At 56.0% G+C, this 20,720-nt stretch overlaps 1 protein-coding gene across 4 annotated transcripts; it reads left to right on the plus strand.

The window, feature by feature from the left end:
* The first annotated feature begins 1,064 nt into the window (after positions 1–1,064).
* On the plus strand, positions 1,065–20,311 carry IL3RA (interleukin 3 receptor subunit alpha). 4 transcript variants are annotated; one of them, XM_024990300.2, is made up of 12 exons: positions 1,065–1,224; positions 5,343–5,441; positions 10,865–10,992; positions 11,529–11,643; positions 12,354–12,483; positions 12,838–13,016; positions 13,757–13,875; positions 15,613–15,639; positions 16,227–16,347; positions 17,907–18,006; positions 19,575–19,656; positions 19,969–20,311. In XM_024990300.2, the coding sequence occupies exons 2-12, from the start codon at positions 5,378–5,380 to the stop codon at positions 20,041–20,043; spliced, it is 1,140 nt and encodes a 379-aa protein (XP_024846068.1). In that variant the 5' UTR covers positions 1,065–1,224; positions 5,343–5,377; the 3' UTR covers positions 20,044–20,311. The 4 variants fall into 4 exon arrangements, with proteins under 4 accessions (XP_024846068.1, XP_059740028.1, XP_059740027.1 ...); XM_059884045.1 differs by lacking the exons at positions 19,575–19,656; positions 19,969–20,311 and adding an exon at positions 18,468–19,117 and having other exon boundaries at positions 12,907–13,016; XM_059884044.1 differs by lacking the exons at positions 19,575–19,656; positions 19,969–20,311 and adding an exon at positions 18,468–19,108.
* The last annotated feature ends 409 nt before the right edge of the window (positions 20,312–20,720 follow it).

The raw sequence follows: 20,720 nt of genomic DNA on the forward strand, positions 1-20,720 counted from the left end.
GTGTCCTATCTACAGGCCCATGTACGAGCAGCCGTCTGCTCAGGACGGCGGCCCCATGGGACGTGGGGACTGCCCTGTCCGAGCTGGACTGTGTGTTACCCTCATCCTTAGCCCTGCGAGAGAGCCCCGCTTCCACAGGAGGTCAGGCTCTGAGATTCCAGGTGGACGTGCAAGGCCTAGGTGGGAGGAAAGGAGACAGGGAGGCAGACGGGAGGACCCGGCCCACGACGCCAGACCCCGTCTGATGGGGTGGAGGCCCGTCAGACTCTGCTCTGCACCCCGGGTAAGACCCCCACGCACAGCCCCACCCAAGAGGTGGGGAAGGCAGACGGCTGCCCCTGGAGACGCAGTCCTGAGCAGCACCTCCTGGGGGACTCCGGGATTTGGCACGCATCTCCTGGCCGCTGAGATGTGTCGTCCGGGGTCCATCATGAGGAGGAACAAGCGAGTGGGGCTGGAACCCAGAAGCTGTGACAGACACACAGGCGAGTGACCCGTGTTGAGCGGGGCCATGGAGGAGGCCCCGGGCACGGGGAAGTCAGAGACGGCGCCTGGGAGCATCTTGGTGGGTGTTCTCGGCTGAAAGGTAGACGTGGGGGACAGAGACTCAGGCATTCAGCGCGTGGGGGGACCCAGGGGCACCTCCTTGTCCCCGCGGGCACGAGCAGTCACTCCCACAGGGACCTTGACAAAGGGGGGTGGCATCCAGGCGACCAGGGCCCCCCAGACATTCGTTCTGGCCGGCTCCAGGAAATTGCCCAAGACTGAGGTGGAGCGGTGGGCAGCCACTGGGGTCCTGACAAAGCAGAAGCTGCAAACGAGAAGTGAGAACAGGAAAAGAAATACTTTGAAAGAGAAAGTGTTTCTTCCAGGAAAAACCCAGGGCTGTTGCCAGGGTCCTGACCCCCAGATTCTAATTCTGACTCGAGGGCAGGGGAGGAGGGGCCAGATGCCAGACTCGGTCACTCATGGGGTTGATGATTCTTATTTTTTTTTCCTGATGAGGTGGAGCCGCCCCCTGCCCCACCCGGAGACTATAAAAAACACTGAATGGGGGAGAAAATACACACCCACACCCATAGAAGTTTTGTTTCTCCTTCAGGAAGCAGACCGCAGCACACGGCCGGGAAATCAAGCCCAGGGTCCACCCCCATGCCAGCAGGACAGGCACGAAGGAGCTGCTGCCTGTCTCCCACTGACGTCAGACTCTGCTCTGCATCCCAGGTAAGACCCCCACACACACTCCTCACCCAGGAGGTGGGGAAGGCAGACAGCTGCCCCTGGAGACTCAGTCCTGAGCAGCACCTCCTGGGGGACACCGGGATTCGGAACGCATCTTGTGGCCGCTGAGATATGTCGTCTGAGGTCCATGGCAGGCTGGATCCAAAGGCTTTATGCCTGAGAAACAATGATAGAGGGTCTATCTAACCAACCCAAGTGATGCAGGTTCGATCCCTGGGTCAGGGAAGATCCCCTGGAGGGGCGCATGGCAACCCACTCCAGTATCCTTGCCTGGAGAATCCCATGGACGGAGGAGACCGGTGGGCTACAGTTCACGGGGTCGCAAGGAGTCAGACACGACTGAGCGAGTGACACATACACATTTCAGAGAGCCGTTTCATATGTACGGAGTCACAAGTGGCTTCAGTGGGAAAGAACCCACCTGCCAAGGCAGGAGATGTGGGCACCATCCCCTGCTGGAGGAAGTGGCAACCCACTCCAGTATCCTGGCCTGGAAAATCCCATGGACGGAGGAGCCTGGTGGGGCTACAGTCCAGGGGGTCGCAGAGAGTCGGACATGACTGAGCGCAGGACAGGACGCTGGTTTCAGCCTTGTACGAGCCTGGATGTGTGGTGTATTTTCACCGGTTCTGTGTTTCGTGCTGGGTCTTACGGTTGAACGAATGAGCTGGTCAGAGTGGCCTTCCCAGGACGAGAGGTGCCCGGTAATCACAGTGCCCACCAACGCTTTCTGGCTCAAATTCCTGCCACCTCCAACCCAAGCAAGGTGGGCTGCTAATGTCGAGAGCTCCTCCGTCTCCCTCTTCCAATTCTGCGGACCCCAGCCCCCAGCCTCTGGGGGCCCAGGTCTGTCCAGACAGGCCCCGTCCCTTCGTTCTTTGGGGTCACCAGCATACGATGACCACGTTCATGCCGTTTGGGTCTTTAAAGATGTGAGCGCCTCCAAGTGAGGGTGGAAGCCTGTGGGTGGATACGAATGTCACGGGACTGGAGCCCGGTATATGCTGCAGCAGGGTGGGGAGGGGGGAGCAGGGAGCTCGGCTTACCTGAGCAGAAGCCAGGAGCCCACCGCCGTCCTTCCAGGGACATCCCCGAGGGCTGTCTGCATGGATGAAGACGAGCCCCACGGCCTCCTCGTCGGATCGTGATGAGTGAGAGTTGCCCAGTCGTGTCCGACTCTTTGTGGACCATACAGCCCATGGGATTCTCCAGGCCAGAATACTGGAGTGGGTTGCCGTTCCCTTCTCCAGCAGATCTTCCTGACCCAGGGATGGAACCCAGGTCTCCCGCATTGCAGGCGGATTCTTTACCAGCTGAGCCATCAGGCAAGCCCAAGAATACTGGAGTGGATAGCCGTTCCCTTCTCCAGGGCATCTTTCCGACCCAGAGATCAAACCCAGGTCTCCCGCATTGCAGGCGGATTCTTTACCAGCTGAGCCACCAGGGAAGCCCCCTCATCTGATACTTGTTCAGTGTTCGGAATTTTTTTTTCTCCCCGTGAGCTTGCTACCTGAACCACTCGTCGCTCAGTCGTGTCCCACTCTTTGCGGTCCCATGGACCGTAGCCCCCCAGGCTCCTCTGTCCATGGGGATTCTCCCAGGCAAGAAGACTGGAGTGGGTTGCCGTTTTGTCCTCCAGGGGACTCTTCCCTACCCAGGGATTGAGCCTGCCTCTCCTACACGGGCAGACGGACTCTCTGTCACTGAGCCACCCGGGAAGCCAGAACTCTCGTGGGCAGGGCGTGGATTGTGACGCTGGGCTTATAGGCAGCCTCCTCTCAAACCTGGTGCCTCATGCCTCACTCTCCACACCCTGATCCTTGTTCTTTAACTGGATTGCCAAGCGTCCGTCCCTGTATACCTCCCTGTGATACCGAGTCTTGGGTCTTCCCTGTTGACCTGTCCTGAGAAGGAGTCTCTCCCGGCTTCACCCCGAGTTCAGGGAGAACCACAAGAGTCAGACTCTGGGATCGAATGTGTGTGAAAGCTGGCACTTTGTGGGGGGGGCACAGATCAGTCCTAGGGAGTCTCATGGGAGTCTCGGACCAGGCTGGGGGAGCAGGCAAGGTCCTGGATGGCTGGAGTCTGGGCTGGGTGTCGTGATGGAGAAGCTGAGAAGGCCCTGAAGGATGTGGGGGAGAGTCCTCACCCCTCCTCATCAGTTCCCAGGCTAGATTCTCAAGGTGAGGTGCCCTGGGAGGGGGGCACATTGGGGGAGCAATCCTGAGGCCCTGGGGAGTGGCGGACCCCAGGCAGGGGAGCGTCTGAGGCTCTGAGGCCCTGGGGAGGGGCGGCCCCCAGGCAGGGGAGCATCCGAGGCTCCATCTATGTGGCCGCCGCCCACTGGCCTACAGGGACCGATGGCGGTTGCGTGAATGACATAAGCAGGTGGGGAGGGGAGGGGTGGGTGGGCTCCACCAGGAGACCCCACGGCTGGGACCTGGGAGGTGCGGAATGCAGAGCCCCCGGGGAAGGTTCAGGAGAGCCAGCCTGCTGAAGTGGGGGGTGCTTCCTGGGGACTCCGGGGCAGAATTCTGGTGGGGGTGGTGAGACAGCATGGATTGTGTTACCGTAACTCATTCTGAGCAGGAAACTGAGTCAATGTGATTTCATGCGTTTAACTGCACTTCCTTCCACTGTTTGTGAGTCCAGCATTTCCCGGCGCTGCCTGGAAGGTGCTTTCTGGGCTCCTGTATGGGGTGGTGCCAAGGGCGAGTGATAACCCAGGGCGGGAGTGCCGTAGAGACAGGCTGATACACACTCAGGCACGCAGACATACAGGTGCACACATGTGGACATGTATGCAGACATGCACACAGACATGCAGACACATGTGTGCACACAGATGCACCGACACATGAATAAGATGCTCACACAGATACATGTGTGTGCATGCAAGGCCCACAGAGAATGTTTATGCACACATGCACACCTGCATGTACACAGGCACACACAGTGTGCACACAGACGCAGACAGATACACACAGATACACACACGCCATGCACGCACATAAACACAGGTGATGTGTGCTCACATGTGTGCATATACAGAGACATGCAGTTTGCACAGATGCACACACAAGACACATACACAGATGCACACAGGCACCAGACACATAAACACAAGTAGTGTGTGTACACATGCGTACACAGGCACACACGTACAGTGCACACAGATGCACGTATAAGACATGCACACACGTGCACTCATGCAGACGCACACATGCACACAGATATGCACAGACACACACGGGCACATGTACGCACGCTCAGTGCACAAACACGTGAACGCATGCATGCACACATGCACACAGGCATGCACATACACACGTGCGTATAGACAGATACACACATGTGACATATATGTATACACACTCTGCACAGACACATGAACACATGCACACACACAGACATGCGGAGCACACAGGTGCATGTATGTGACACATGTACACATGTGCACTCACACATATACACACTTGCACACAGAAATATACACAGATACACACGTGCACATATATGCACACTCAGTGCACAGACATAAACACATACATGCATACACGTGTGCACACAGACATATTCACAGAGATATACCCATGCACATATATGCATGCAGAGCCACATAAACACAAGTAATGGGTACACACATCCATACACATGCACAGACATATACACAGATATCCATCCATGCCACACACACACATAGACACAGGTAATGTGTGGTCACATGTCTGGATATACATATAAAGAGACGTGTAGTTTTCACAGATGCATATACAAGACACATACACACATGTGCGCACACAGACATATACACACATGTACACAGACATACACACGCACATATAGGCACAGTGAGCACATAAACACATGGATGCACATGCACACACAGGCATGTGGTATACACAGATACACACAGGTACACACGTACACGCACATGCATACACACACATGTGCACACATGCACACACATGGGAGGCTCCCCTCCCGAAGCGGCTCCTTGCCCTTCCACCAGGACACCCCCGGGGGGTTCAGTCCCCTCCTGCCCCCTCCCCCAGCTGTCCCCGCAGCCACCCCACTGGTCACTGTATCTTCTCCTGCAGCTGACAACCGCCGTCCTGTGGGAACTGCCTGGCCCATGGCCCTCCCCTGGCTGGCCGTGCTCCTGACACTCATCTGCTGCTCGATGACCACGGACCACGGTAGGAAAAGCCGGAGGGAAAACGGCCCCGTGCGGTGTGCCGGGGTCCCTGCGGCTGTGCTGCTTTTCAGTTAAACGGCCGTCGCTGGGGTCACGGCCGCGCCACTGGGCCGCCGTACGAGATAATCAGCCGCTTCCCGTTGTAGCCCTCTTCTCAGCCGCCTTGGCGGGTACATCTTGCAAGACTCGGACCTCAGAGCCAAGATGTTCATACTGATACGGTCACGAGGCTACGGCCAGAGCTGCTGGTGTAGCTGGGGCGCTGGGATCCGTCTCTTATCTTTGATTTCCTGTCATCCTCTTCCTGGGTCGGGAGATCTCCATGGGAAAATGAGGGTGACGGGCTGAACCCTGTCCTCAGCAAGTCCATGGGCTCAAGTCGTAACCAACAGAACCCCAGAATGGGAGTTGTTTGGAAATACAGTCTTGACACGCGCTCTTTTTTAAATATAATATTATGTATACATATTGGCTGTTTGGGGTCTTTGTTTCAGCATGCAGGCTTTTCTCTAATTTCGGTGAGCGGGGGGCCTTCTCTGTAGTTGCCGTGTGCAGGCTTCTCATTGCCGTGGCTTCTCTTCTTGTGGATCACGGGCTCTAGGGCGTGGGTTAAAGGACAGAGTTTGGGACTTCCCTGGCCATCCAGTGGTTAAGGCTTTGCCTTCTGATGCAGAGGACGCGGGTTCCATCCCTGGTCGGGGAGGTAAGATTTTTGGCCTTTGTAGCCAAAAATCCGAAAAGTAAAACGGACACAATATTGTAACAAATTCAATAAAGACTTGAAAACTGGTCCACATGAAAAAAGAAAATGATAAAAAAAAAATGATGCTTTGGGGGTAACTCCATCCTGTTCTTCTGATGTTCCTCCTGGAGATTTAAGGGAGGTAGGGGGCAGACCAGGGTCAGTTCCCAGGATCCACTGATGGTGGATAGTGAGCAATTTACGAAACCATCGTAAGACTCCTCGGGGGTAACAGCTGATCAAGACGTGAGAATGGGTGACGGAGATTGTCACGCTGCGTGCCCATCTCTGACAGTCTGGCTGATTTTGGGTGGTGGTTGTGGCTGAAGAGAACATTCAGAGTGGGGATTAGGGGGGCTAGCCAGATGCTGCAGGAGAGGTTCCCCTGGGGGATGCCCCCACCCTCAGCTTCCCCAGGTACAGAAATCGTACGTTGCTTCGTCACCCCGCAGTAAGCGCACCCGGCTCCAGCTGCAAACCCGGGGATGCTGGTGGAATTCAAGGACACATGGAGCCCACCAGGCAGGCGTGTGCCCTGGTGAGGGTCTGCACTGGAAGCCCCGCCCATGCGGACTTCTCTGGCTGACCAGCGGACCCCACACAGGGGCCAAGGGGGCGATGTACTCCTCGGGTTCCTGTCCGACTCCCCCTGCATGCAGATGGGGACCAGGCTTTGGGCGACAGAAGGGCGCGGAGCCGGGCCAGCTGCTCACCACAGACGCTCTGTGATTGCGTCAGACAGGGTGACCTGCCTGCGGTGACAGCCACAATGTTGCGTAACTGAGAGAGGTTTGTTCCTTCCGCAAAGGGTGGTGGAACGGAGGTGTGCGTGTGGCTGTGCATATGTGTGTGTGTGTGTCTCTGTGTGTTTGCACATATATGTGTGTATGTGTGTATACGTGTGTCTGTATCTGAGTATATGTGTGTGTATACATATACACCCACCCCACGCGTGCATGTGTATGTCATGTGTATACATGTGTGTATGTGTACATGCCTGTGTATATGGATGTGTGTATATGCGTGTATACGCATGTTCACCTACCCCCATACACGCATGTGTGTATTGTGTGCATACATGTGTGGACATGCATGCACGTGTGTGTATATACCTATACACTCACCCCCATACATGTATGTGCATGTTTTGAGTGTATGTGTCTCTATGGGTACATGCATGTATGGGTCTGTGTGTGTGTGTTAAGGTGTTCGTGTGTGTGTGTGCGCATGCATGTATGTATGGATGAGTGCATGTGTTTATGTGAGTCTCTGTGTGTGTATCTGCATGTGTGTATGTGTGTATGTACATATACACTCACCCCCATACATGCATGTGTGTGTTGTGTGTGTGTGTGTCTCTATGGGTATTGTGTGTATGGCTGTGTGTGCATGTGTTAAGGTGTTCGTGTGTGTGTGTGCCTGCATGCATGTATGTGTATAGGTGTATCCGTGTGCATCTGTGTATTGTATGTGTGTGTGCATATGTGCATATGTGTCCATGTGCCTTTGTGTGTACATGTGTATGTGTGTGTGTATATGTGTATATGTGTGTTGGGGGCATATGTCTCCCTGGGGCCTACTGGCTTACGCAGCTTTGCATTGAGTTAATAAAATACCATAGTCTCGGGGATTAAGTGACAGATTGATTTATCATAGCCCTGGAGACCAGACATCTGAGGTCAAGGTGTCCCAGGGCTGAGCTCCCTGCAGAGTCTCCAGGGGAGGGTCCTTCCCGCCTCTTCCAGCTTCTGGGGGCTCCAGGCGTCCATCCCTGGGCTGATGGCCACCTCCCTCCCGTCTCTGCCTCCATGTGGCTTCTCCTCTGTGTCCGTGTCTCTGCTTTTCTGTCTCTTACAAGGACCCTGTCCTTGGGTTTAGGGCCACCCCCATCCAGGAGGACCTTAATTCAGACCCTTCACTCCATCACGTCTGCAAAGAACCTTGTTTCCAGAGAAGGTCCAATTCTCCGGTCCTCTGATGGTTTGTCGGGGAGGCTGGAGAGAGACCAGCGTTCATTCCACGCCAGCTGGCTCCATCATCTCCTCGGAGCAGTGTGTAGAGGCCTCCCAGGGCGTTTTTCAGGGGCCGCAACTGCAAGGACCACAGGTTGCTTCCGTCTGTCTCTCCGTGTCGGTATCAGTCCCATGACCACAGCTGGTGACCAGAGGGGCTGGGAGATGCGGGAGCTCTAGAAGGGGAGGGGGCTTCCTTCACATCTCAGGATGCTACCCCGCCCCCCACGTCCTGCCTCTTGTCTGCCCCCACTGTCCTGGGGCCCAGGCTGCTGCCCACTCTGGGATCACATCAGGCCCTTTGTAAGGAGGGGTCACTGACCACAGGCAGGAAGTGACCTCCTCTCTAGGAGACACAGTGAAGGAAGCGGGCTGCAAGCTGCAACATTGTAACATGACCCACCCTTCAAGCCCTCCTAAAAATACAACCTCGGTGGAACTGCATCGGAGGGGCTTGTGGGTACAGGAGACAGTGGAAGAGAAGGAAGCACCAAGGCATATGGAGAAGTGGTTAGTCTTTCACCACTGAGTCTTAATTAGCGCATGGATTTTTCATAGCTTTATCAGGGGAAGGACGTGTTCTTCTATTTCTAGTTTGCTGAGAGCTGTTAATCTCCAGGGGTGTTAAAACGCTGTCAAAATATTCAGAAAGGAAAAACAAAGGCTGTGACTTCCCTGGGGGTCCACTGGTTAAGACTCCGTGTTTTCAGTGTAGGAGACACGGGTTTGATCCCTGCTCTGGGTCCGAACATCCCGCATGCCATGTGGTATGCCCAGAAGAGAAAAAAGTAAATGAAACAAGGGGCAAAATATTTCCTGCTTCTGTTGAGGAGATCATCAGTTTTCTGTTTAAAAAGGGTGAATCAAAAAAAATTAAAAATAAAAGGGTGAATCATAGTGATGGTTAAAATAACCTTGCCTTCTTAGAGTAAGTGTCTGGGATCAAGAGGTATTACCAGCTTTATATGTTGCCCTATTTTATGTACTCACATTGTGTAAAGGAATTTTGTATCTATGTGATATTGGTCTCTAGTTTAGGTTCAGTTTAGTTGCTCAGTGGTGTCTGACTCTTTGCAACCCCATGGACTGCAGCACACCAGGCTTCCCTGTCCATCACCAACTCCCGGAGCTTGCTCAATCTCATGATCATTAAGTTGGTGATGCCATCCAACCATCTCCTCCTCTGTCGTCCCCTTCTCCTCCCACCTTCAGTCTTTCCCAGAATCAAGGTCTTTTTCCAGTGAGTCAGCTCTTCGCATCAAGTGGCCAAAGGATTGGAGCCTGAGCTTCAGCTTCAGTCCTTCCAATGAATATTTGGGACTGATCTCCTTTAGGATGGACTGGTTGGATCTCCTTGCAGTCCAAGGGACTCTCAAGAGTCTTCTCCAACACCACAGTTCAAAAGCATCAATTCTTCAGCGCTCAGCTTTCTTCATAGCCCAACTCTCACATCCATACATGACTACTGGAAAAACCATAGCTTTGACTAGAGGGTCTCTAGTTTACTTATATTATTATTATTTATTTTGGGCTTCCTTGGTGGCTCAGACAGTAAAGAATCTGCCTGCAATACAGAAGACCTGGGTTCAATCCCTGGGTCAGTAAGATTTCCTGGAAAAGGGAACGGCAACCCGCTCCAGTATCCTTGCCTGGAGTATCCCATGGACAGAGACAGGAGCCTGGCGGGCTACAGTCTATGGGGTCACAAAGATTCGGACACGACTGAGTGACTGAACCGAACTGACTGCCCTGAACGGCTGTTTTAACAGACTTCTCTATTACTTTCATCATCTGCCATTTATGGCGCGACTTTTTTCTTTAACATTTATTTGGGTCTTGGTTGTGGCACTCGGGTTTCTCTCTAGTTGTGCTGTGCGGGCTCCGTTGCCCCGAAGCATGTGAGATCTTAGTTCCGTGACCAGGGATAGAACTCACGTCTGCTGTACTGGAAGGTGGATTCTTAACCACTGGGCCACCAGGGAGGTCCCAACGGGACGGTTTCTAAGCCCTGATACTTCTGTTCAGAGACAACATATTCCCGCTTCTCTTGTGTGTCTAGGAACATTTTATCCAGTGCCATCCCGTAAACCCATCCTGTAAACCCTTCCCGTAAACCCATCCTGTAAACCCATCCTGTAAACCCATCCCATAAACCCATCCCGTAAACCCATCCTGTAAACCCGTCAAAGCTGGAGATGTAAGAGACGTGGGTCCCATCCCTGGGGAAGGGCCCTGGAGGAGGGTATGGCAGCCCACTCTAGTACTCTGGCCTGGAGAATCCCATGGACAGAGGAACCTGGCAGGCTGCAGTCCACGGGGTCGCTAAGAGCCGGACACGACTGAAGCGACTTAGCATGCACGCGTGCGGTGTTGCTTTCAGCTGTAGAGCAAAGTGGATCAGCCATATGAACACAGCTTTCTTCAACACGTGTGGCTGACAAAGGTACATTTCCTAACCACAAGGATGGGAGAGGTGACCTGCTTTCCTGATGTTTCCCCCCATATCATTGGTGAGAAGCTGGGATCACTAAGATGCTACAAATTCCTGATTTTGAATTTGTACAAATTCGTGGTTGCTCCTGGCAATCACGTCTCCGCCTAGAACTCAGCTTCCCAAAGGCTGACTCCCCACACGCAGTTTATGCCTTGTGTGTCTCTCCCACTCTGTAGCCATCTCTGATCCAGACCCACCGATTAAGAACTTAAGGATAGATCCAGAAAGAAAAAGATTGGCCTGGGACCAGCACGGAAATGTTTCTGAAATTGGGTGTTACGTCAATTCGAAAATTTTAAAAAAGGTAAGCCGTCTTCCCTGTACTTAGCCTCACAGAGACATGGGTTCCACCCTTGGGCCCAGGGGTCATTTATGGGCACCACGGCTCAAGACATCCACAGTGGTACCTACTGGACAGGATTGGTGTGAAAAGGAGCTGAGATATTGCAGCTGGACAGACAAGCCCAGTTGAAAGTGGTGTTGTTGTTCAGTCGCTCAGTCGTGTCTGAGTCTTTGCAGCCCCGTGGACTGCGTCACGCCAGGCTTCCCTGCCCATCACCAACCCCTGGGGCTTGCTCAAACTCATGTCCATCGAGGCAGTGATGCCATCCAACCATCTCATCCTCTGTCGTCCCCTTCTCCTCCTGCCCTCAACCTTTCCCAGCATCGGGGTCTTTGCCAATAAGTCAGTTCTTCACATCAGGTGGCCAAAGGATTGGAGTTTCAGCTTCAGCCTCAGTCCTTCCAGTGAAAGTTCAGGGTTGATTTCCTTTAGGATGGACTGGTTGGATGTCCAGGTGACTTGATTTTATTGTGAATAAGTGGCTTCATCTCTCTCAGGCAATAGAGAAGCCCTATTGCAGTCTTGGCGACTTGTCGTGCGAAGTGAAAAACTATACTGTGAAGGTGATAAAAGGTCAACCGTTCTCTGCTTGGATTCAGTATCCAAAGCAAGGTGAGGGGTAGATGCTCTCTTGGGGTTCCGTTTGCTTTTGATCACCCGTTAGCATTCTGAATACCGAGGTAATGACTTTTAACTTGGATGGATGGGTCTGCAGTGATGTAGCTTTGTGGGAAAAAGGCCATTTCTTGAGAGTCCCTTGCACAGCAAGGAGATCCAACCAGTCCATCCTAAAGGAAATCAGTCCCCAGTGTTCACTGGAAGGACTGATGTTGAAGCTGAAGCTCCAATACTTTGACCACTTGATGCAAAGAACTGACTCATTTGAAACGACCCTGATGCTGGGAACGACTGAAGGCGGGAGGAGTAGGGAACGACAGAGGATGAGATGGTTGGATGGCATCACCAACTCGATGGACATGAGTTTATGATGGACAGGGAGCTGGTGATGGACAGGGAGGCCTGGCGTGCTGCAGTCCATGGGGTCGCAAAGAGTCAGACGCGACTGAGTGACTGAACTGCACTGAACTGATGTTCAAATTCGTGTCCACTGAGTCCTTGAGGATTGACTGGTTCTCTCTCCTTGCCGTCCAAGTTAATGTCCGCTGACAGCTCAGTGACTCCGTGGTATATACGTGTATTCTTTCTCATATCCTTTTGCATGACGGTTTTTCCCGGAAGAGAGGGTAGGTGGTCTACAGAGCCGGACCCTGTATCGAGGAGCTCACTTTCCCCACCCCTCCCTCTTCTTTGCGAACCCCAAGGCAACCCCCTGGCGGCCGCGGACAACCTGACCTGCCGGGTGCACGACGTGGATCAGCTCAGCTGCAGCTGGGCGGTGGGCGAGGAGGCCCCGGCGAACGTTCAATACCATTTCTATCTGAAGCACCCCTTGTAGGTGTGACCTCGCGCTCCGCCGGGCTCCGACCCCAAGCCCACCCCCCCAAAAACCCAGGGGCGGGCTTCAGGACGGGGCTTTAGGGGGCGGGCCTTCAGGGGCGGGGCTTCAGGGGCGAGGGTTTCGGGGCGGGGCTTCAGGGGCGGGCCTTTGGGGCGAAACTTCAGGGGCGAGGGCTTGGGGGCGGGGCTTCAGGGCGGGGCGGGGCTTTGGGACGGGGTTTCAGGGGCGGGGCTTCATGATGGGGCTTTGGGGGCGGGCCTTCGGGGCGGGGCTTTGGGACGGGGCTTTAGGGGCGGGGCTTCAGGTTCGCCCCCTGACCCTGCCCCACGCGCCTGCTGCCCGGCCAGGAAGACGTGGCCATGTCCCAAGTACATGCAGAACCAGCAGGGCGTCAACGTCCAGTGCCATTTTGACAGCCTCTCCCTTCAACCTGAACGCCAAACTCTGTTCCGTTTCCTGGTGAATGGTACCAGCGGTGGCTCCAAAATCCCCTGCCGCCAAATGACCCATAGATTGGAAGAAATTGGTGAGAAAACGTGAAAACCTCCTTCACGTGCCCCCCCCCCGCGAAGTTCCTTGGCTTTGCGATCCTGGCATCTTGTGGCGGAGAGTGGGGCAGGGTACCCCACCCTTGGAACCAAATGCCTCAAGCTGGGGGCTGTGTGTTACTCGCTCAGCCGTGTCCGGCTCTTTGGGACCCCATGGGCTGCAGCACGCCGGCCCTCCCTGTCCATCACCAACTCTCGAAGTTTACCCAAACTCATGTCCATTGAGTCCATGATGCCATCCAACCATCTCATCCTCTGGTGTCCCCTTCTCCTCTTGCCCTCAATCTTTCCCAGCATCAGGGTCTTTTCAAGTGAGTCAGTTCTTGGCATCAGGTGGCCCAAGGATTGGAGTTTCAGCTTCAGCATCAGTCCTACCAATGAATATTCAGGGTTGATTTCCACAGGCTGTAGAGCGCTCGGATTTCAGTCCTTGCCGCTCATGGGCTCGCTGGTTCTGGCTCCCTGGCTCCAGAGCACAGTCTCAACAATTGTAGCCCATGGGCGTAGCTGCTCCAGGGCATGTGGGATCTTCCTGGACCAGGGACTGAACTCCTGTCTTCTGCACTGGCAGATGGATTCGTATCCACTGGATGGGTCCACAGGGAAGGAAGTCCTAGGAGGCCTGTTTTAAAAGTATCTTTGGGAAACAATTTTTGTTTGTTTACTTTTCCTGTGCTTTACTCATTGAAGTGTTGTTGTTTTTTTTCCCCTCCCCTAGAAATATTAGCTGCCCCGAACATCACAAAAAAGTGGTGTAACGAAAGCTACTCATTCATGGAATGGGAAGTAAGGAGTCTCTTTACTGAAGACATCAAGTATGAACTTGAGATACAGAAGGTAAGCATGCCGCCTCCCAGGTGAGCATCTCTTGTGGTCTGATGCCCAGGACTCTGGAGTTTTCGGGGTAGTCAAAGCGTCTGAAGAAAAGAGGAACCGTAAGATAAGTGACTGTGGTGAAACCCGAAGTGATTGGTTGTTTGGGACTCCCCCGGCCGTCTGTCGGTTAAGACATCCCCTTCAGTGCTGGGGGTGTGAGTTCAATGCCTGGTTGGGGACCTAAGATCCCACGTGCCCTGAGGCCAAAAAAAAAAAAAAAAGAAAAAAACAGAACGTAAGAGAGAAGCAATATTGAAACAGATTCAATAAAGGCTTTAAGAATGGTCCACCAAAAAAAAAAAAAAAAAAATTGAGACAGCAACAACAAAAAAAGCGTTTGGGTGTTTGAAGGACAACGCTGACCTTGGAAAAGAAGTCAGAACGTGCAGGGAAGTTTTCTCTCGTGTTTGGGGCGGAGGACGCATGCTCAGCTGTCGTTCAGGAGACAAATGATGTGATAGACGAGGCTGAAACAGACACTGGAGAAACCCTCTGAGTGCATGTCACGTGCACGCATCTGGGCTAACTCCCGGCAGTCATATCCGACACTTTGCGCCCCCACGGACTGCAGCCTGCCAGGCTCCTCTGTCCATGGGATGCTCCAGGCAAGAACACTGGAGTGGGTTTGCTCGTCCTCCTGTAGGGGATCTTTCTGACCCGGGATCGAACCCGAGTGTCTTACATCCCCTGCACTGGCAAGCAGCTTCTTTACCACTAGCACCACCTGGTCGTATGTCACAGAGCTTGCAATTTCCGTGTGAGAAATGAAATCCCTCCTCCCCACCAAAGATGGTACCCAGGCGTGCATAGACCCTATGTGTAAAGTGTTCCCCAAGTTCGACACCACTTGAGGGACGGGATGACTGAAATATGGCCACAGAGTGGAATCCTATCCACCAAGAACCGGAGGGTCCTATTTTACAATAGCCTGGACATGGAAGCCACCTAGATGTCCATTGACAGAGGAATGGATAAAGAAGATGTGGTCCACATGTAGACGATGGACTGTTACTCAGTCACAAAGAGGAATGCATTTGAGTCAGGTCTAATGAGGCGCGCAAACCTAGAACTGCTCATACAGAGCAAAGTAAGTCAGAAAGAGAAAAGCAAATGTACATTAACGCCTGTGTAGGGGAGGAGTTTGTCTCAGATGGTACCGAATCAGCCTGCAATGCAGGAGACCTGGGTTCAGTCCCTGGGTCGGGAAGATCCCCTGGAGGAGGAAATGGCAACCCACTCCAGTATCCTTGCCTGGAGAATCCCACAGACAGAGGAGCCTGGTGGGCTACAGTCCATGGGGTCACAGAGTTGGACATGACCAAATGCACACACACAGCCATAGTGTGTGTATATAAATCCCAAACTCCTAATTTGTCCTTCCCCCAGGTACTTTTTCATCCATTGACACGTTATATGCAGTTACCTCTATTTATTATTTTCATGGGCTTCCCTGGTGGCTCAGATGGTAAAGAATCTGCCTGCCAGAACAGGAGACCCAGCTTCGATCCCTGGGTCGGGAAGATCCCCTGGCAACGCACTCCAGTCTTGTTGCCTGGAGCGTCTCATACGTATGACATCTGTGATTTCTGTTCAGTGAGTGATTAGTGCCGACTTTTCTGTGACTGTGAAACCGCTCGGACCAATGAGAGCCTTTCTTGGGTCTGGATCAGACTCCCACGCCCTCCTGTTCTCTTACAGGGCACGGACCTTGCCTACAAAGAGGAGGTGGGTGTCCATCCCGTGCGGCCCCCGCAATCTGCCGTCCCAAGCACAGGCTCCTTATTTCCATCAGTGTCCAGACCCTCTGAGACGAAGCTCCCCAGTGCACAGACTGGGCGTTATCACCTACATACCCCTCCTTCGCGGCTACATCCCTCAGGACTTGGTGACAGCATCCTCACGCCCAACTGACCGAATCTAACCGGCAGAGGCGGCTGTTCCCACCGGCAGTCATGAGTGCCGGTGCAGAACCCATCTCCCTTGTCTGTCTGTGTGCCTCCCTCCCATCTCTGCCTCCGTGTCCACGTGGCTTCTTCTCTGTGCCCATGTCTCCGTTCTTGTGTGTCTTGTGAGGACCCTGTCGTGGAGTTTAGGGCCACCCCCATCCAGGAGGACCTCATCTCAGACCCTTCACCCCATCACCTCTGCAGAGAGCCTGTTGCGTAATAAAGGCATCTTCTGAGACTCTGAGCGTTAGGACCCCCCACACGTGAATCTGGAGAGGCCCCGCTGCACCCCTTCCCAAGCCCCCGTTCTGCAGCCCCAGACCTGCAGGGGTCTCTCCCTTCCGTCTGCTTGATTTTCAACTGCAGACAGAGCTCAAGGTTTTGGGGCTGAGGAATCCGGGACCCTACACAGTGAAGATCAAGGCCATGGACTCCCTGTTCTTCGAGAGCAGACCGGCAGGCCAGTGGAGCGCCCCGCAGCACCTCGGTGAGGGGGACGCCCCTCGGGACTCTCCAGGGGTGGGTGTGTATTGGGGGCGGGGGTCACGGAGACATGGATCCCTGGTGGGCAGCAGCCTGCCAGACACTCTGACCATCGCTGCCCCTTCATGCACCTGCTCCAGGTAGAGGGGACCATCCACCTGCCTCAACCCGGTGCCCCAGAGAGGGCTCCGGGGACCAAGGCTGAATTGTGGAGGGCGGGAGACAGCAGATGGTCCCGGGGAAGCACCCCTGTCCCCAATCCCACTCAGCCCTGCACCGCAGCCCAGCCCATCATACGGGAGGTGTGGGCTGGTATCCGGGCCTTTGTCTCCCACCCAGAGTCCCCCTGGGGATGGGCTGGTAATGGGGTCTTTGTCTCCCATCCAAAGTCACCCTGAGGATGGGCTGGTATCGGGGCCTTTGTCTCCCACGCAGAGTCATCTCCCACCCAAAATCCCCTTGGGGATGGGCTGGTATCGGGGTCTTTGTCTCCCACCCAAAGTCGCCCTGGGGACGGGTTTTCCTCCCCAGTTAGAAGGCCCTCCCCAGGTAAGAGCTGCTGGGTGTCTGTGAGCTCTGCTCCAAAACCCCACCTCCTCTCTGGCCCCAGGCCACACAGCATTCCTGATGTGACCCAGCAGGAAACCTGGGGCTCCAGGCTGAGGCCGTGGCCTGAGTGTCCTGGCGGGAGGGGGAGTGGGGCGGCTGTAACAAATGACCACAGATGAGGGCTTAAGCAACAGACACCCACCCTCCCCGAGCCCTGGAGACCTGACGTCTGAGGTCAGGGGGTCCCAGGGCTGAGCTCCGTCCAGAGGCTCCAGGGGAGGCTCTTTCCCGCCTCTTCCAGCTTCTGGGGCCTCCTGGCGTCCATCCCTGGGCTGGTGGCCGCCTCCCTTCCATCCTTGGTAGACTTTGCGCCCAAGTTGTTCCATGGAGATACGCAAGGTGCACTGGAGACGGCCATTGCCAAAACTCTCAGAAGATAAACTTTTTAATGCATTAAAAAAAAATCCAAAGGGATGTGAAAAATCCGTGATGACCACATATTAAATTCGAAGGCTGACGCAGGGGCGCACCCAGGTCGCTGCAAGCGAAGGAGGTGGTGATGGTTCCCCTGGGAAACAGACGAGCCCACGGGATCCCATGGCGTGTGCTGTGAAAGCGATAGTCACTCAGTCGTATTCGACTCTCTGTGACCCCATGGGCCGTAGCCCGCAGGCTCCTGTGTCCATGGGATTCTCCAGGCCAGAACACTGGAGTGGGTTGCCATTCCTTTCTCCAGGGGAATCTTCCCGACCCAGGGACCCAACCCGGGTCTCCCGCATGGCAGGCACATTCTGTGCGCCAGGCTCCATCTGGTGGTCAGTGGCGGGGGCAGCGGGTGGGTACTGGTATTCTGGCGACTCGGGAAGGATTCCCGCGTGGCCCGGGCAGTGGGCGCAGGTGGCTCATGTCCACGGGGTGCATCGCGCTCTTGGGCGCGCCCCTGAGTCCCCCGCCCCGCAGGGAGGCCGCGGCCCGGCCCCGCCCGACGTTTCCGGCCCGCCCCTTCTTCCGTAGACTGCGGCCGCAAGGACGCGTCCTTCCCGATCTGGCTGGTATACCTGCTGGCCCCGCTCGGGGCGCTGCTCCTGGTGGGGCTCGTCTTCCTGTGTCGCAGGTGAGCCCCGCGCGCCCGCCCCCCCGGGTTTGCGCTCCGGAGGTTTTTTTCTGGAGCGGGGCACGGGCAACCCACCCCAGTATCCGCTGTCTGGAGAATCCCCACGGACAGAGGAGCCCCCCTGAGCGGCTGACACTTTGTGGAGCGCGACCCGTAGGCCCGGCGGCGCGCGCTCCCGCCCGGACCCGTGCGCCCTGCGTCTTGGCCGCGGGACGCGCGCCCCCGTGGTCTCCGGCCGCCGCTTCCAGTCTCCCCAGCGGTCTTTTATCAACCGGACCCTGGTTCCCCCCGGCTGTTCTCTCCCTCCTGCAGAAGCCAAGGAGCCCAAAGTCCACAGTGCACCATCCGGGGAGCGCGGGGGTGTCCTGCCTCCCCGGGCCCCCAGTGCGCGTGGGGCGCGCTGTCTGCGGCCAGGCTCTGCGGCTGGTCCCCACACGCCCCCTGCACTGTGCTCCTCACAGCTCGCCGCGACGCTCTGGGCCCCCACCCCGCCGCCACCAGCAACCTCCGCACTGGCCTCAGGGAGGCCTCCCGAGCCCAGCAGACAGGCAGCAGGCGGACGCGGCGGCGTGCTGCCCGTTCACCGCTGACCGTGCCCTCGCGGTGCCTTCCAAACGCCTGCGCCCTCAGCCTCATCCGTGCGCCGCCCTCCGTCCACCCCTGGGGCTCGGTGCGGCTCCTGCCTCGTGAAGCTTCTGGTTTCACACGCGCGCACACACACACACATGGACAGACACACATAGACACACAGACACACACGGACAGGCATACACAAACACACATAGACACACACACACAGACATACCCAGAAACACACAGACACACACACATAGACACACACACGACCCCATACATATACACATAGACACACACACATGGACACAGACGGACACACACAGATACACAGAGACGCAGACACAGAAACACACACACACAGAGACACACACGACCCCATACATAGAGACACAGACACACACAGATACACAGAAACAGAGACACACACGGACACACAGAGACACGCACATAGACACACAAGCACACAGAGACACACCCGGACAGACACACAGGCGCACACACACACACACAGACATACCCAGAAACACAGACACACATGGCCCCATATATAGACAGACAGACAGACAGACACACACACACACACACACACACACACACACACACCGCCCAGCCAGGGGCTAGGATTGGGAGTGGATAGGCCGCAGCCCCAAAGGAGGGGGTCCACCCGCTCCCAGCAGACGCCACTGGGCGCGGGGAGGTTGCCATGGTGATGGGATGGGGCGGCCGCCATGGTGGTGGGATGGGGCGGCCTCCATCCTTACAGGATCGCGGGGGAGGTGCCGAGAGGGAGCTGACTGAGCCGCCGCCGCCCTGCTGAGGCTCTGATTTCTGTCTCCGGATGGTGTGGGGCGGGGGCTTGGGAACGAAGAGCCCCTCCCAACGGAGGGCGGAGTCCGAGTGCCTGCAGGCCTCGCTGGGGCCCTCTGGGGGGCGCCGCGGCACCGCCGTGCCGCGCGGGTTTCACACCCGCCGCGTCGCTCTTCTCCTCCGAGGTGGCCGTTGATGCAGAAGCTCTTCCCGCGTGTCCCTCACGTGAAAGACCCCGTCGGCGACAGCTTTCAGAACGAGAGGATGGTACGCGCTGCGCGGGAGCTGGGGGTCTGGGCCGCGCGCCCCGCCGGGGGGTCGGGGGCGGAGGGGGGCGCACTTCCCGCTGGCCGCGGCGGTGGCCGAGCAACGTGATGGGCAGGGGAGCTCGCCCCAGAGGCGCGGGCCTGGGAGCCCGTTCCCGAGGCGGGGGTGCACTGTCGGGGCCCCTGCGCTACCCGAGGCTTTCCGGGGTGAACGTGCCGCCCAGCGCCCCCACTCACCCCCACCCCTGCGCCCTGCAGATGGCGCCGCCCCGCGCCCCGCGCCCCGACTCACCCCCACCCCTGCGCCCTGCAGATGGCCTGGGACCCCGAGCAGCAGAGCCAGGAGGAGTGCCCGGTGGTCCGCGTGCAGGTGTTGGGGGAAACGTGAATCTCATGCAACCGGGGCTTCGTTTTTCCACCGGGAGCAGGGCGCACAGCCGGCCTGGTTGGACGCAGACGTTTGCGGCACACTTGAGGATGGGAAGGCCTGGCGCACCTGACCGGGGGTTTGCCTTCGTGCTTATTTCTCAAATAAAGGGCTTTTTGACCTGCCACGGGCACCCTGGAGGTGGGGGTCACCCCGCAATGCCGCACAGCCCCCTGGACACCCCAAATGCCCACTGTGTTGGCTGGCCTGTAAATGGTTGCATTTCCCATTTTGTGTGTGTTAGTCGCTCATTTCCCCTTTTAAGCCCTTTAAATCACTTAATTGAGCTAGGTACACACACACACGTCCCCACACCACCAGCTGCAAGGTTGAATCTGTGGGACAGGGGCAGGTAGACTTGGGTGCTGACCTGCCTCCAGAGACAGCGGGTCGTGGCCCCGTAGGAAAACACCCACCCCCTGAAAGCCCTGGTGCGCTGAGAAGGTAAGGACTCCACCTGCCTAACCCAGGGGGGGGAAGGGTCCCCTGGAGGAGGGCATAGCAACTCGTGTTCTTGCCTGCAGAATCCCATGGACAGAGGAGCCTGGTGGTCCATGGGGTTGCAGACATGACTGAAGGGACTCACACACACACAGACACTGAAAACCCAGGGGAAAGGACTCAGCCTGCCCCCTACA

This window comes from Bos taurus, chromosome Y, assembly GCF_002263795.3.
Source record: "Bos taurus isolate L1 Dominette 01449 registration number 42190680 breed Hereford chromosome Y, ARS-UCD2.0, whole genome shotgun sequence".
NCBI classification, from domain to species: Eukaryota; Metazoa; Chordata; class Mammalia; order Artiodactyla; family Bovidae; genus Bos; species Bos taurus.